Here is a 16373-nt window from a genome sequence, read left to right as displayed (position 1 = left end):
CACCACTGTTCCCTTGATTTATGACCATAGGAAAAATGTAAAGCTCGCTTTAAGCGGCAATCTACCACGTTCTTTACCTCCTTTTTTCTTTCTTTCTTTTTTTTTCTTTTCTTTTTTTTTTTTTTTTTTTTTTTTTTTTTTATTAGTTTTTTTCTCTTTTTCTTTCTTTCTTTGCTTTTGTTTTTGTTCTTTTCTCTTTTCTCTCGTTGTTGTTGTTGTTGTTGTTGTTGTTATCGTTAGATCTTGTTGTTCAAATTCATATAAATCTATAGTACACGTAATTGATGATATCGATCGTTCGATATCCAACGTCGTCTAAAGTGGTATGGGTAACTTTCTTTACGAACTATGAATTACTTTGTACGTTATCAAAGCATCCACGGAATCTTAATTAACCGTTGGTACGTACTAGATCGACGTTCTGTGGCCGTCTCATCGAACGAAAAACCTAGCAAACGTGTTATATACATATACATATACATGTATTATATAAGTACACGTGTATATATGTGTATGTATATGTATATATATATATATATATACACATATAAATATATATACAAGAGGTCCAAGTGGTAGATTCTGAAGTCGATTTAACTTTGCGCATGATTACGTGCCACTAAGCTTGCTCCGTGTCCGTTGAAAGTTCGTCAGATGTTCGCGACAGTGTTACCAAAACTTTCCGACCCGTAGCTTTTTCCCATGTGGCACAACAATCGCTCTTCTATAATTACATTCGACTACTCAACGAAGAAAATGAAGAGGAAGGAACCACCATTTGTCTTACCTTCTTATCACTATAATATCATAATCGGATAAAAACTAGTTGTATCATTTCAATTAAATGGTACATTTTAATTTTGCATTATATTTTTTTCTTTCTTTTTTTTTTTTTTTCTTTTTTTTTTTCGTTATTTAATTAAAACGTTGAATATCATGGAAGAAATCATGAATATCACGAATTGGCTAAGCTAAAATTAGTAGAAATATCTAATTATATAATAAATATCAATATTTATTAATTTTTCAATACTAACAATGGACGAATTAAATATGCCAGTAAGATAAATTCATTAAAACACGATTATAAAATTTCAATGTATTCGTTGTAGATAAAATTTTACAAATCATATCTATCGTATAATAAAAGATTCAAGTTGACGCTGTGTTATCAGTCATGTAATATTAAAGCGAGCATTCAACGTGTTAATTATCATTAGGAAATAGGAAGTTTAATAATAAAATAAGATCGATATATATGTATATATATATATATATATATATATATATATATATATATATATATACATATAGATAGATCGAATATATTTAAGATTATTCTATTGATTTCAGCAGGGTGACAAGAACCTCGAGAATGTTACGCACGAGGAAGCTGTGGCAACATTGAAGGCAACTCAGGATCGTGTAGTACTTTTGGTGGCTAAACCCGAAGGCACCTTACCTCCACCGCCACCGGCTTCGGATCGTTCGGTATCACCACAACCACGTGAGTATAACGTTTGTTCGCGCGTTAAACGAACTAAATTATTATTTTTAAAATGATACACGATAACGAGTGAGAAAGTGGGAGGGGGAAATGTCTCATGCACTTTTCTAAATTGAATCATCTTTATTCTACGATACGATATCTTTGTCATATTCAACATAGACATTTTTAAGACGTCTATTTCTTTCCCCTCCCCCCTCTCTTTCTCTCGAAAGAAGAAAACGTAGAAGTTAAAGAAGTAGAAAAAGATACGACGAGTATAGTATTGAAATTTAAATGAGGAGCATAACATCCCAAACGTCTCTCTTCTTCTATGGATAAACAAGAAAAGAAAGAGAGAGAGAGAGAAGTATCAGTAAAGGAGAGGTATGCGAGGAAATGATAAAAATGAATTTTTGATCCGTGGATATTTTCAGAGAGGGATATACACCCTCTTTCTATCTTGAGTCCCGTGATCGGACGTAAACGTAACTTATTCATCGTCTTCATAAAGCAGCCTCGTAAACTCTCTCGTCTTGAGTCATCTTGAGCCGAGAATGCGTTTCTTCGACTCCTTCTACTGGTCCTTAGTTCAGGACTTGTGACAGAAAGGATAGAGCTGGAAAGGACAGAGAGGAAGAATAAGACGTTCGGAGAGACACCAAAGAGAGAGAGAGAGAGAGAGAGAGACAGACAGACGGACAGACAGATAGAGAGAGAGAGAGAGAGAGAGAGAGAGAGAGAGAGAAGTGTGGGTTTATCGTGGCTGAATTCAAATTGCTCCTTTAAAACAACGACGTGGAAGTAGCAAGACAGTAGAGAAAGGAGAAAGAGAGATGAGGAGGTTAAGGAGGAGGATCGGTGCTCTCGCCTTCAAGCAAGATTATCCGAATATTTGCCTTAATCTTTGTAGAAACGGCCGGAGGACGTGCTAAATTTCATGGATAGAGAAAATGAGGGGGCGGAGGGTGATGAGAAGAAGAGGTCGAGCAAGTCGTTCGCCTTTCGTCTCGTTTTGCGAGACGGAGGTAACGAAAATTTTATCGTCGATGCTCTTGCTTTTTGATGGTCCAATGCTTTCTCTCTCTCTCTCTCTCTCTCTCTCTCTCTTTCTATCTTTTTCTTTCATGAGAGCGAGCAAACACGTCGAACTTTTTATTATTCCTTTTTTGACCTGACGGAACGTTAAAGCGTTGGTGCGTTCTCTCGTATATCGCGAATAAAAAGCTGGTAGTGGTGGTGGTAGAGGTGAAGAGGATAACAAAAAGCTTCAATGATGTCTTTCGAGTGGGTCGTTTTTGTCGACTTTAATCGGATACCACAGCGGTTCTACTACTTTTAATTCCTCTTTATATGAGAAGTTTTACGAGCGATAGAACACTCGATAAAATCACTCGGGTTCCTCTTCTTCTCTTTTTCTTTTGCTTTTCGACCTATGCCGGGCTTTCCGTCGTATTTATTAATTACGGCCGCTTTAGAGCTTTCTGGATTCACTTTTTGTGACAGTAAACTCATCCAATTGAGTAATTCAAAGAAAGCTCGATTAAAAACATTATCGAGAAGATAAAAAAAAAAAAACAAAAAAACGAAGTTCTGTTAATCGGATAGATCGTCTCTCTCTCTTTCTCTCTTTTTATTCGTCAATTAATCTCTCTTATCTCTGTGAATATTTTATCTTTAACAGGTAAGCAAAATGGGGCAGTGTCAGCGTTGGAAAATAATTCAACGCTACCGTATACGCAAGAATCTCGTCATGCGTCGTCTTTAGCGCTTCACGGCGTCGCGACGCCTCGCGCCGTTTCACAGGAGGACGTCTCTCGGTGAGTTCACTATGAATTTATTTTCTTAGTTAACGATAATACCGCATATCATTCCTACAAAATGTATCCTTTATCAAATTGGACGGAATATAAATATCCTCTTTATTCTGTTCATTGACACGTCGGTCTACATAGCAATTTTGCTCGGTCATCATTGCTTATGTTCGTTTATGATGTCTCTGATAAATACGAGTTGTATGTTGCTTAACAGAGCATATTTTTCTTCTTCTCTCTCTCTCTCTCTTTCTCGTTAATGATATCAAAATTTATACTTTAGCTCGTGCGAGTGAAAGATAGGAGCTCTAGTAGTTAGTTCGTGTTAATAATGTCAGGGAAAAATTAATTATGCAAGAAGAGAGCGTGATCGTAGAAAGACGATAACATTCGAGAACGTTAAAATTGCCATATATTTTTTTACGATTGGAAACATCAAAAATGTCAAAATCCTAGACATATCCTCTACGAATATATCCCCTTTTCCAGAGATCATAAAACGGAAGTAGAACGTGTGTCGAGAGCCGTGCGAGAGTTAATTTCCAATGTATCGGGAACTTATCGAATTGGTTTGCTCGACAGGATGGATCGATTGAGAACGCGTTGTGTAATGTACGGAAGGTAGATGTACCATCATCCCTCATTGGTCCCTTCTATTGACCCACCGATCGATGCTGACCTCATAGTATCCTCTCTATAAACGTTCCACGAATGAGAGTATCGCTTTTACGTACTTATCCACGAATTAGAACCTTTTAGATATGTCCGAGTACCTTTCGTGATTTCTACTTCGTTAAATTGTAATCCAAAAGGAGTATGTACTCACGAAGTTTAGAAATCCATTCATCGAGTATTTCTGAGCAACTCATGAAAGTTTAGGGACGAAATCGTCGTCGTCGTCGTCGTCGTCGTCGTCATCTACAGGCTTCTATTAAAGACAAGGAACTACATCTGAGAGCTAGCAGCTGTTGAGAAGATTCGCGAACCACAAATAATGAAATATTCCATTCATAGTAACTCTTAATAGCAAGTTCCGGCGGGATTGGAATAGTCGAAAGTGCAATTAATCCTTCCTTCCTTCCTTCCTTGCCTTCTCCATCCTTTCACCCTTCCATCCTACTATCCCAGCATCCTTGCATCCTTCCTCTTCATTTCCTACCTCCCACCTTCATCTAGTAGCGTTCAGTCGACTATCTATATCGGTACTCCCTCTTGAAATCTTTAAAGTTTTGCGACCTTACCTTACTCTCCCTTTACCTTTTCAAAGATTCCACCTTCGCCGGAAGGGATTTGGCGAGTTCTACAACGAGAGGGAAACGAGAAAGAGAAAAGTTACAGTCGTAGAAAATGCTTTGAAAGTGGATGGGTAGCCAACTGAAGCTTTAGAGAAGAAAACGATGAGTTATTACGGTACTCGAGCATCAACCTAAATGCAACGCAAAGGAAAAGAAAGAAAAAAAAAAAAAAAAAAAAAAAGAAAAAAGAAAAAAAAATAAAAGAAAGAAGAAAAAGAAAAAGAAAAAAAGAAGAAAACTTTAATTTCTCCCCCTCGTAAATTAGCCGGAACCATTATTCCCATCAGTGTAATTTACTCCTGTACCGTCTTCGACTCACTCACCCTCCCTCCCGTCCCCCTCTCTCTCTCCCGCCTTCCCTCTTTTCCTCCCATCTTTCCATTTCTTTTCCTCTTCTTTTATACTTTTTCTTTTTCTTTTTCTTTTTCTTTTCTTTCGGAGATACCGGAGCAACCGGTGAAAAAGTTTAAAGGAAAATTAGGGTAATTATTTAGTAGTCGTTCTCGTTAAATCTCGTTCGTAATCTTTTGGGACAACCTTAAACTAGCCATAGGATAACCTTTGGACGACGGTCCTTCCGTCCTCCTGAAATATCCCCGTGAAACTCGTAAACTCTCGAGTGATTGCCAGCTCTGATCCTTTCACGCACGGAACTTTGCACGGAATTGCAAAAGTTTTAACTCATCGTTGGTAGTAGAGCGCAGGCCCAACGAGAATTGCTTTTACAAATTCAAGATCGCAAGTAACGTTAAAGTCTTTAATCGGATTTTATTGAGTGAATAACTAAAATTCTATGGAGTTAGATGCAAGTAATCACGAGTAGAAAAATTAATAAGAATTGAGTACTTAAATTTATTTGTCGTTTATTCGATAATATCGGCTTTTCGTTTATTTCAGTTTTATTATAGTTAGTTTCGTGATATTTCAATTCTCTCTCTCTCTCTCTCTCTCTCTCTCTCTCTCGCTCTCCGTCTCTCTCAAAATTGACGCGCATCGTTAAACTTCTCGACACGTCGTTAAATTCCCGCAGAAAATTTATATCTCGTAACTCTTGACGGATTTATCAAAATTGTAAAAAAATTTTCCAATTGCTTATTACGATACGTAACCCTTGGATCTTAAATGGCTTTCAATTATGGAACTCAGGTGTATTCCAAATTTATGAGTGGGGTTAATAGCTCAGGTTACACCTCGAATCCTTCACAGATATTACGAAGGATTAGAAAACCGTAATGCCTGATGATTAAACGTAAATTATTTCTATATAAAGAATTTACTTTGACACGTGATACGTAATTATATATGTAGATATGTAAGATACAAATAAAAGAGAAAATTTTCTCTCATGAAAATCTTTATCTTTTATAATATTCAAAATTTTTCAATGCTCTTTCATTCATCAATCAAATCATATAAATACAAAAGTATGGAAACCATTTATGCGAGTGCATTTACGTTATATAAATTATAAAAGATAACGAAATATATTCTATAGTAGCCCTTAAATAAATATTTTTCAAATTTTTCTTGTAGTATTTAGGATGTATTTGTATGTATATATGCATGTTCGAATGTATACGTTTAAAAATCTTTATACATATTGATCGATTACTTTACGAGTAATTAATTATCTTTTTCTTACGAGTCTTTAGGGAAGAAAAAAAAAAGAAAAAGAAAAAGAAAAAGGGAACGAAAAAAAAAAATATACTAAAAGTTTCTCAAAACAAAAACATAAGAATGGAAGACATCAGCGTGTAGTATAGATGGGGGTCTATGTAAACGTACGTACGCGTAAACACGAATGCGTATCGTCGTAGTGAGTATACATAGAGACACGTTTGTTTGTGTTTATATACGTACATATATATATATATATTATTCGTATATACACTTCTCGGATGCGGGCCAGGGTCAGAGCTAACTCAGGTCACGAGCGTGTCGGTACTACCTCTGTTGCTGTTTAACTATCGTTCGGTCTCGACGTTTTCGCTTACGTAATTTCGCAGTATCTCATAGAATCGTACCGTTTCCTCGTTTTCTTATTATAAAGATAGATAATGTTAAATTTGCAACTTTCAACCTATCCCATGTATTTTGCATTTATCTCATGCCCCGTCATTAAACTTTCAGCCTCTGTTTTATTCTCTTTATATTCTGTTCGTTAATTTTTGTTTTTGTTTTTTCTTTTTCTTTTTTTTTTTTTTTTTTTTTTGGAATATCCCTACAATTTCAGAGAATGTAATAAAGAAAGAGAGAGAGAGAGAGAGAGAGAGATAAAAAGAGAAAGAAAATTTTCAATGTTCATATTTTCAATGTGTCTTTTTATATGTCTCTGCATATTTTTTCTTTTCCTCCCTCCCTCCCTCTCTCTCTCTCTCTCTCTCTCTCTCTCTCTCTTTATAAATAAAATAACGATAGTGAGAAAGTCTGATTAATATTTTAGAACAGTACATAAAAAAAAAAAAGGGACATGGGATAAATATCGTTAGGCGACGAAAATAAGAGTACTACGGCACTAATTTTGAGACCCTTCATCCGGCCCATTGTAATCTGCCCTCGTACGAAGCAAGACTAATTTAATTTCTCTCTCTCTCTTTCTCTCTCTCTCTCTCTCTCTCTCTCTCTCTCTTTTTTTTCATTCTCTTCCGTCTGTCTGTCCGCCTAGAGATGTCTACTGTACGATGATGAAAGCCACAGGAGAATCGTTGGCTAACACGAACAATAGTAAATTGGACGTAGTAGTTCAATGAGAAAACGAAAATAAAAATTTTCTTACTTTTGAATACCATCGAATTTCATCGAAATATTCCGTTTGAAAATAGGAAGGTATACTTTGCGCTTAATATTTCTTTTACTTTTTTCTTTTTCTTTTTCTTTTTCCTCTCTTTTTTTTTTTTTTTTTTTTTTTTTTTTTCTTTTTTGTATTAAAAGAATAACGTTGAAGTAAAATATATGAAAATACAATGGTTATATGCGATAATTATTAAACGTGAATACGTTTATTTATTCTCTTAAATGAAAATCTTTTATCTCGTTACCGCGATTGAAATAATATATAAAGAAAGAAAGACACTTGTTTTATTACGAATCATCAAAGCCGATTTCCAACATTTATGGAGAAGAGAAAAAAGAAAGTAAAGTAAAGTAAAGTAAAGAAGTAAAGGATACTGAGAAGTAGTTTCGCATCGAAGAATAATGGCTTATTCCGGCCGTGAAATGATTCTGTATTATACAGACGAGTTGAACGAAGTCGAGATTTTCCGGAGGACTCACGGAATAGAAAGGCCGTATGCATTTTTATCCTTTTTCATTTTCTTCCTAGACAGCAGGACACCGGGGTTCATTCCATTGTTCCCAGGACTTTTCCTCCTGCGAGAGGTTTCACTCCCTCGCACCCCTCACATCCTGTTCACCCACCTTCGACTATCTCTTTCCTTCTCTTCTATACCTCACTTTCCCCCTTCCTTCCTTTACCCTTCGCTCTTCCTCTTTCATTTCAGGGCCAGGAGAAATTAAATTTGTTCCAACATCCGGCTAAAAATACGAGCTCCGCTAGGATGCTGTAGTAGTAAAATGGCGACACGGTTGAGATGGGACGAAGAAAACGAGAACGGGATGAGAGGAGGGCGAAGGGGTAAAAGGGAGGAGAAAGAGGAGGAGGAGGAGGAGGAGGATGAAAAAGGAGGGGATCCCCAGTAGCAGGTTTTCCTATGGGATTAGAATTTTGTTGCATCGACGTGAACGTTTACGCTAACACGATGAAATTCAGTTTCTTGTTGTTGTGCATTGCTGCTAGCGTTGCATTTGGGGCACGTATTAAGCGGCCGTACGAGACCAACCGATATTACCCCAATCGTTTTCTATTCGTTGAACTATACGTTTATGATCGGCCATAAGGGATTCAAGATCGGCTAGTGGAATTTGATATTAAATGTCTACTATAAATAGCCGCGATATAATATACGAGAAAATTGTGCTTCGTTTAACGTGAGAGAGAATCTAAACAATTGAAATTCTAATTCGACTCGACTTTTTCGTTCAACCGATCTTAAAGTAAAATAAAAATACGTCTTGGCGTCGAATTTCCAAAGGAATCCATTCTGGACGGTTTGTTTCATTCAAGATATACAGGATCAATTTCGCGATCACGTTGTATAATGTACCAATTCGCTGAGCCAGAAATTGCGATCTATTCAGAATAAGAGAGAGAGAGAGAGAGAGAGAGAGAGAGAGAGAGAGTAGTACCTTAGACGTTATTGCATAGGAAACGACGAGACACGTATTGTTACCGATTGTATTGTAATATACAACGGGTCCTTTAGTAATTCACCTCTAACGACGAGCCCCACCTACCTGTTCCTCGAACGTCTGCGTACTTACTTACTTACAACTTCTAATAAAAGATATAAACATAATTTTTTCTTGTGTATTATAATAAAGATAGGTATATCATTTGAAAGAAGAATAATTTATCGTATGATAAAATTTGAACGAATTCGAGGACAAACGAGGTACGGTAGTTAAATATTTCATTCACGTCGATCAAATCTAATTGAATATGTCCCACCCAACCCAATCTAACTCAACCCAAGCAACCAACTAATCAACCCGAAGATCATGATTACTATCGTTTTCGATCGATAAGAGTTCAAATGACAATACGAAGATAACATTCTGAATTATCGAGGGATAGAATCTTCGTAAGATATTCGCTGAGTCATTAGTTAAGATCCCGAAGGGAAGAGAATATTAGGAGCATCGAATCCTAGCCAATAAGGCTCCCTTTGCGGTAGAATTCGGTTCTATGAAAAGAGGGAAGAGAGAATGAGAAAGAGGAGGGTGGGATGAAGAGAGGATATATCGCTAGGTCAGCCATCCTGCCATCGGCGTTGCGACGCCAACGTCGTAGCTGAAAGGGTATCCGGCAAGGGACCACACGACGTCCGAAGAAGCCGATGGCTTTACTGCTGATGCTGGTGTGATGCTGTTGGTGACGGTCACCTCGTTTAACCTCCGTTTTGCAAACGACAGATTTAGAATATAACTTATGTCAGCTCTTCTCTCGCCTCTGAATATTGCTGATTTTGCTCGATATTAACAAAATGGGATCTCGTTCTAGATCATTGTTGAAATTTCATATAAATTTATTCAAATATTTCTAATAGATTATTATTTCAAGTCAAAATGAATTGATATGTATATTTCTCTCTCTCTCTCTCTCTCTCTCTCTCTCTCTCTCTCTCTTTAAAATTCTTAATATACATTCATCGAGATTCGTTTTTATGTATAACGATAAAAAAAATAAAAGAAAAAAGGAAAAAAGATTAGTCATAAATTATTCATTAAGACATCGTACGCTCAATTTTTTTACGATATATATATCAAGAGAGAGAGAGAGAGAGAGAGAGAGAGAGAGAGAGAGAGAGAGAGAGAGAGAGAGAGAGAGAGAGAGAGAGAGAGAGAAAGAAAGAAAGAAATGTTGGGTAGGGAGAGGGAGTGTATTGGTTGGTAAGTTGGTAGTAAGGCGTGACATTGCCCGTTAGAGTTTAGTCTCTTACAAACCGTCTGGATAGCAACATCGGTGACTTTGAACTTTTGTGCCGTACAAGTGTATTTTCTTATCATTTATCCAATCTCAAGATGGAAAGTGAAAGCGATGGGTTTTCATTCGAAATAAAGAAAGGTAGTCATATTCGCGCGTACCATCGCACACCCTCTCCCCCACACCTCATATAATTACTATTATTATTATTATTATTATTATTATTATTATTATTATTACTATTATGATTATTGTTATTATTATTATCATAATTAAATATTGTATTTGAAATTTCATCATCTTTTCTCTTCTCTTTGTATATTACAATATTAAATCTATACTTGAATACATAATATAGAGCTGGACCATTGAAGGGAAAGAAAACGACGAAAGAAAGAAAAGAAATATATCGAAGAAAACATTTTCACAAACTATCGCGTATAATCTTGTTCGATTATGGAACATAGAGAAGATAGGAGAACATCGTATCTTCGATATAAATTGTGACAAAGCGTTTAACGTGGTCGGAGCCGTGTTCGTCGATATCCATGGTACATCGAGATCAAGATTTATCGTTTCTCTTCATAAAGGTGCTGCAGGCAACGGTGTTTGCCTCATACGAAATATTGATCTCGATGATGCCAGTAGTAGTAAGGGAGAGAGGAGGAGAGAGAGGAGAGGATCAGGTAGAGAGAAGTGTGAGAGGGGGGAGAGGGGGAAGGCACGAAGGAAGATACGCGTTCAAACGGATATACTACGTAGATGTATATAACACAGAGAGAGAAAGAGATAGATGCACGTATATACAATATTCTGTGTATGACTGTCCTCTCTTGTATAGACGCATGTACTAAGTTACTTATGTCGATCGTGTGTCGGAAATGAATTAAAGGAGAAAGAAGAGTACCGTTTCTATTCAGATCGCTAGTAAACAAGTTTGTTGTTGCGTAGCCAACGAAGAATTTTATGGGCCACTCGTTGTAGAATATTATTACCATAATTTATCAGACTTTTTCTTCTCTATTTCTCTCTTTCTCTATCACTCTCTCTCTCTCGTTTCCACTCTTTCTTTCTTTTTCTTTCTCTATATTTCTATGCCTCTTTTCATAGCTTTTAGATATCACATGTTAATTCTCGAAGCGAAGAAAGTTCAGTAGTGGTAATAAGAGAGAAAATGAATAGAAGAAAAAAATAAATAGAAAGATGATCGGTAAGAAAGAATTATTTTATTTTCGATTAAATGGATTTCAATTAGGACGAGTAAGTGCACGGCTTTTCTAAAAAAAATACATTAGGAAACTACTGTCGAATCTCTCGGTTAAAATAAACGAACGCTTCTTCGTTCGCCTTGAATCGAAACTTCTTTTTTTTTTTCCCTCTTTTCTTTTCTTTTCTCTCTCTCTCTCTCTCTCTCTCTCTCTCTCTCTCTCTTTCCTTCTCTTGTAAACCCGCAAAGATAGCAACTTCGTATCTTGCATATTTCATGCGAAACAACAAAAGTGGTTGTAAGTAAGTAAGTACGAGGTTGGTACTATCGATCGATTTTGACTCGAGACACAACACGCTTAACCTCCCGAGATAAAATAAAATACGCGTCGTATAAAATAAATTGTAGAAGGAAGAAGAAGATGAAGAAAAAAAAAAAAAAAATAAATAAATAAAAGTCATATCTATCGATTCGATCTTTTCATACGATTCGTTTATATCCGTAGATCGAATTTATATCAAGGAGAGATTGGAGGATCATACGAAAGAAGAATTTGATTTATCGACTTCCTCGTAGTTCGTTCGACTGATTTACAGCTTCTAAATACGAGCACATCGTATCTTTCTCTCTGTATATATACGTACGTTTATATGTATATATATACATGCGTATATACGAGAGAAACATTAAATGTATTTCCGAGTGTAACGCGGTTACTTTTACGGTGCGTAGAGTTCGCGTGGATTCTCTCATCGTGCCGACAGGGTCAAAGTTCGTCCGTTAACGTGTTACGTACTGACGGCCACTTTATTAACCACTGAAAGTTATATCGAGATCGTGATGAAGTATAGAAATAAAGAAAAGAAAGTGATATATAATACGAAACACACAAGAGAATTGTGAAGAATTATTACGTTGTAAATCGGTTTGTATGAAATACGATTCATTAATTATTCAAAGAAATAGAACGAAAGTTTTGAAAAATTATCAAAGATCGTAACTCTCGTTCGTAAATAGGTTTCATTAATAATTTGTCATTTTAAAGAATCGACGAGTTAAAATCAAAACGTTCGTTTAATGATATTGTATACGTTTAGGATTTAATTAAAGGACGAAACTCAACGTTAAACGTCAAACGTTATCTTTGTTTCCTCATTTCCGAGCATTTATTCGTCCGACGCAATCCGCACGAACGATTTAATCTTCCAACCGAAAAAACATTTTCCAAGGGGACCATCGGCGAAGGCACCGAAAAGCTTTGCGAGTTATCCTCTTTAACGAGCGAATCGACTCGATCGTAAAACTCTGTTACAGCATGAAAAGATAGAGACGACTAGGGAAGCAAGAAAAGAGAGAGAGAGAGAGAGAGAAAAATAAACGGAGATAGAATACTTGGTAGGTGGAATGCAACGTGTCGTCGAAAATCAAAAAAAAAAGAAGGGAAGAAATGGGTGAGGAAGAGAGAGAGAGAGAGAGAGAGAGAGAGAGAGAGAGAGAGAGAGAGAGAGAGAGAGAGAGAGTATAAGAGAAGCGAGAAAGATGAACTCGAAGATCCAATTAACTTAGCCCGAGTTGCACGCTCTCGCCTTTTCAACCATTTCGAAAGGATCCTTTCGTCCATCGAAATCGTTCGTGAAGAAAAAAGATAAAAAAGATTAAAAAAATAAAAAGAAAAAAAAAGAAAAAGAAAAAGAAAGATTGGAAAAGAGAGAGAGTGAGAGAGAGAAGGAGAGAGAACGAAAGAAAAAATAAAAAGAAAGTCTATTTTACGACTCGTCTGCTGTGAAAATGTCGTTTAATCGTTTTTCTTCGCGATAAGAGTTTAATCAGAGGTTAATAAACCACTGAGACAAGAAAGAGTTTTCTTTTCTTTTATGACATTGCCAGGAGAATTTTATTTCGGTCCTATTCCATTTGTCTCTTTCACTTTTCTCTTTCGTCCCTTTCTTTCTTCCTTTCTTACTTTCTTTTCTCTCTTTCCTCGGTATTCGTTCGGTCCAACGAACAGGAGGACGTAGTTGCAATTAAATCATGAACCGAGCCGTCTGCTAATCCAAAACTTTTTCACACCCATCGAAATGCATGCTTGCAATCCACTTTCATTTTATTTCATGCAACATACTCGTATCATAGTCAAGGACAAATCTGAGGAAAAAAATATTAAACATTTTGATATCATTTTAATTTCGATTATGAATACATATCTATAATAGAAGAGATATTCTTTTATCGTCTTTGAAAATCGATAAATCATATTTCCTCTTATCTCGTTATAAATCATAATCCGTTAGTTTATGTATCATTGATGAAATCTTATTTTATCGGGGGGTAGGGGCCGGAGGAGGGGGGTAAGAAAAAAAGAAAGAAGAAAATATTCGCGATGAATCTTTACGTTCGCACGAATTTTACGTGCATTACGTGCATTATTACATCCTTTTAGAAACCTATCGATCCTCAGTTGTTAAGTAGTTTTATAAAAGCGAACGTAAAAAAAAAAAAGAAAAGAAAAAGAAAAAACAAAAAATAGAGAGAGAAGAAACGACGTCATTTCTCGACGTTATCCGTTAGATCTTTTCTGCGTTAATACGACGTCTACGTAACTATACTTTATTTTATAATGAACGTTGGATAGATCTACCTATCTATATATTTTCTAACAAAAGATATAGCTAAAGATTCTTGAAATAATAACCGCGTGTATCTGCTTCCTTACTTCGTTACTTTCTATGGCCGTTTAAACGACACGAATCCAATATCGACGAGAAGTTAGTTTTCTTAAGATCATCCTCGTCCTTTATATTTTCATCGTTAAACTATGAAAGAAGGAAAATTATATACCTAACTCACGATCATTCTCGTTCGTTAATTTCTCTTCTGAGATAATCCCCTTATATCTAAGGCTATATATATATATATATATATATATATATATATATATATACCTTTACGTTCGAAAATAATCTAACGAAACGACATTAGACGATAGTTTCCTTAGGTCTTTCCTTGAATTCAACGAAGAATTAACCTTACGCGAGATCCATCCAACCATCTCATGGTTAATAGATACCTGAACGATTAACTAAACTTTCTAGCATTATTTCCTTAGAAAATTCTAACTGTTAACATCAAGCGAACCACCATGACGACGGATCCCTACTTCGTTATTCGTTTCATTCGTCTGTTAAACGAGTTCGATCTTTCTTCTTACGTTGTTGAAAATAATGACGTTTATTTCATTATCGTTTCGCTCCTTGAATTAAAGATAACGAAGTTAGTTTATTAATCGAGTAAGAACACGCTTGTTCCCTGTACTTCGGATATGCTAACGACTCTTTCTCTTTCTCTCTTTATCTCTATCTATCTATCTATCTTTTTCTCGAAAATATTACTTTTCAATTTAAATTCTTATCTTTTATCGATAATTGATAAACCTCGATATCGACTATTCTTCTTTCTTTTTTTTTTTTTTTCTTTATTTTATAATATTATTTGTACACTAGTATCGTACTAATTGATCATTAACGATGATTACAAGTATCTCATTTCTATAAGGTTCGTTGACTTTCCAAATGAAATCTCGCCGACGACAACGACGACGACAACGACGACGATTCGTTTATTTTTAGCAAAGTTTCTCGTCGCCAAATTTTCCAAAGGGCATGAGAAGAGGAAAGGCGGGGGGAAGGAGATACAGAATTAGGATAACGAATCCTCTCGACGCGTCCAGAAAAGGAGGGTTCTCCACTTACGGTTGAATTCACTGCGAATCAGTATCTCCTCTTCCTCATTCTCTTGAATAAAGAGAAAGAAAGAGAAAGAGAGAGAGAGAAAGAGAGAGAGAGAGAAAGAGAGAGAGAGAGAGAGAAAGAGAGAGAGAGAGAAAGAGAGAGAGAGAGAAAGAGAGAGAGAGAGAAAGAGAGAGAGAGAATTCATTCTGTTGTCCTCCCCGTCGAAGATGTTGTTTGTCGGAAATAGTTTGAGTTTGCTACGAAATTTCTGTCCATTCAAATAGATTAGAGGAGAAAGAAAGAAAAAAATAGACAGAGACAAATAGAAAGAGAGAGAGAGAGAGAGAGAGAGAAAGAGAGAACGGGAAGACGCATGGATAGAAAATAGCGTGATATTAACCTAGGGTGCCTTCCGTTTCTTAGGATTTATCACGAGGATCGGCCGAGGCTAATGTTCCATAAAAGATGTCTTGCCGAGGATATGAAATTCTCTTTAAATAGCAATTCCCATTTATTTTTGGCGATAATATGCCAAAAATAAATGGGAATTGAGTAAATTCTTAGACTGAAAATAATTATTAAGAATTGTTCTTAAAAAAAAAAAAAAGGAAAAAAAAAAGAAAAAAAAAGAAAAGAACGGAAGGAAGAAAGAAAGAAAATAAATAAACAAACGAACATGTGAATGTAATGTTGGTGCGAAAGAAATAAAGAGGGAGACGTAAAAGAAATAAAAAATAAAAAAAACGTCAAGTGAAAAATAAAAAATGTCAAGTGAAAAAATTTACTTTCTTCATATATATATATATATACATATAAAAAAAAAAATCTTGTTCTTTTTTCTTTTTCTTTTTTTTTCAAGAAAGAAGGACGCAAAAATTGCGACAGTATTTCCCATTTAGATTGTAGAGAACGTTACAATACTATTGAGTCACACAGTCTTTACTCTGATTCATCGGATCCTCGCGACATAAATACCGGGTGTGATAGTTAGAAATTGATTGCTCATTAGCGTATATAACGCTTTCAGCATGGTACCTCGTTTAGCATCGAGATACGGTAATAAACGTCACTAAGGATTTATGCGAGTATCTCGATCGTAACTACACGAGGATACTACTAACATCGTTTTTGTCGATGGGGTCATCTAACTGGTTTGACGTTTATTTACGTTTTCCTTGTATTTTTCTTTTCCTTTCTCCTTTCTCCTTTCCCTATTTATTTCTTCTTCTTGATGATCGTTCACCGTTAAAATCAGGGGACATGGGGGTTGAGAGGGGGATAGGGTGAAGGGTAATATCGCG

General features: G+C 35.9%; 1 protein-coding gene across 15 annotated transcripts in view; it reads left to right on the top strand.

Annotated features, from left to right (window-relative positions):
• The window catches only part of LOC124421600 (disks large homolog 4), a 266482-nt gene that overhangs the window by 200090 nt on the left and 50019 nt on the right, over positions 1-16373 (top strand). For 14 of the 15 annotated variants that reach the window (XR_006941703.1, XM_046956970.1, XM_046956969.1 and 11 more), the window contains 2 exons: positions 1354-1507; positions 3171-3306. Coding sequence is in view for 14 of the 15 variants with exons in the window: in XM_046956970.1 (XP_046812926.1) it covers positions 1354-1507; positions 3171-3306 (290 nt within the window). In the remaining variant the exon portion in view is untranslated. The remainder of the gene's footprint in view (positions 1-1353; positions 1508-3170; positions 3307-16373) is intronic. The other variant, XM_046956963.1, reaches the window with a different exon arrangement.

The sequence above is a fragment of the Vespa crabro genome, chromosome 2, assembly GCF_910589235.1.
Source record: "Vespa crabro chromosome 2, iyVesCrab1.2, whole genome shotgun sequence".
Taxonomy (NCBI): domain Eukaryota; kingdom Metazoa; phylum Arthropoda; class Insecta; order Hymenoptera; family Vespidae; genus Vespa; species Vespa crabro.
Note: the sequence above shows the minus strand (reverse complement) of the source record. Positions and strands in the feature narration are given on the sequence as shown.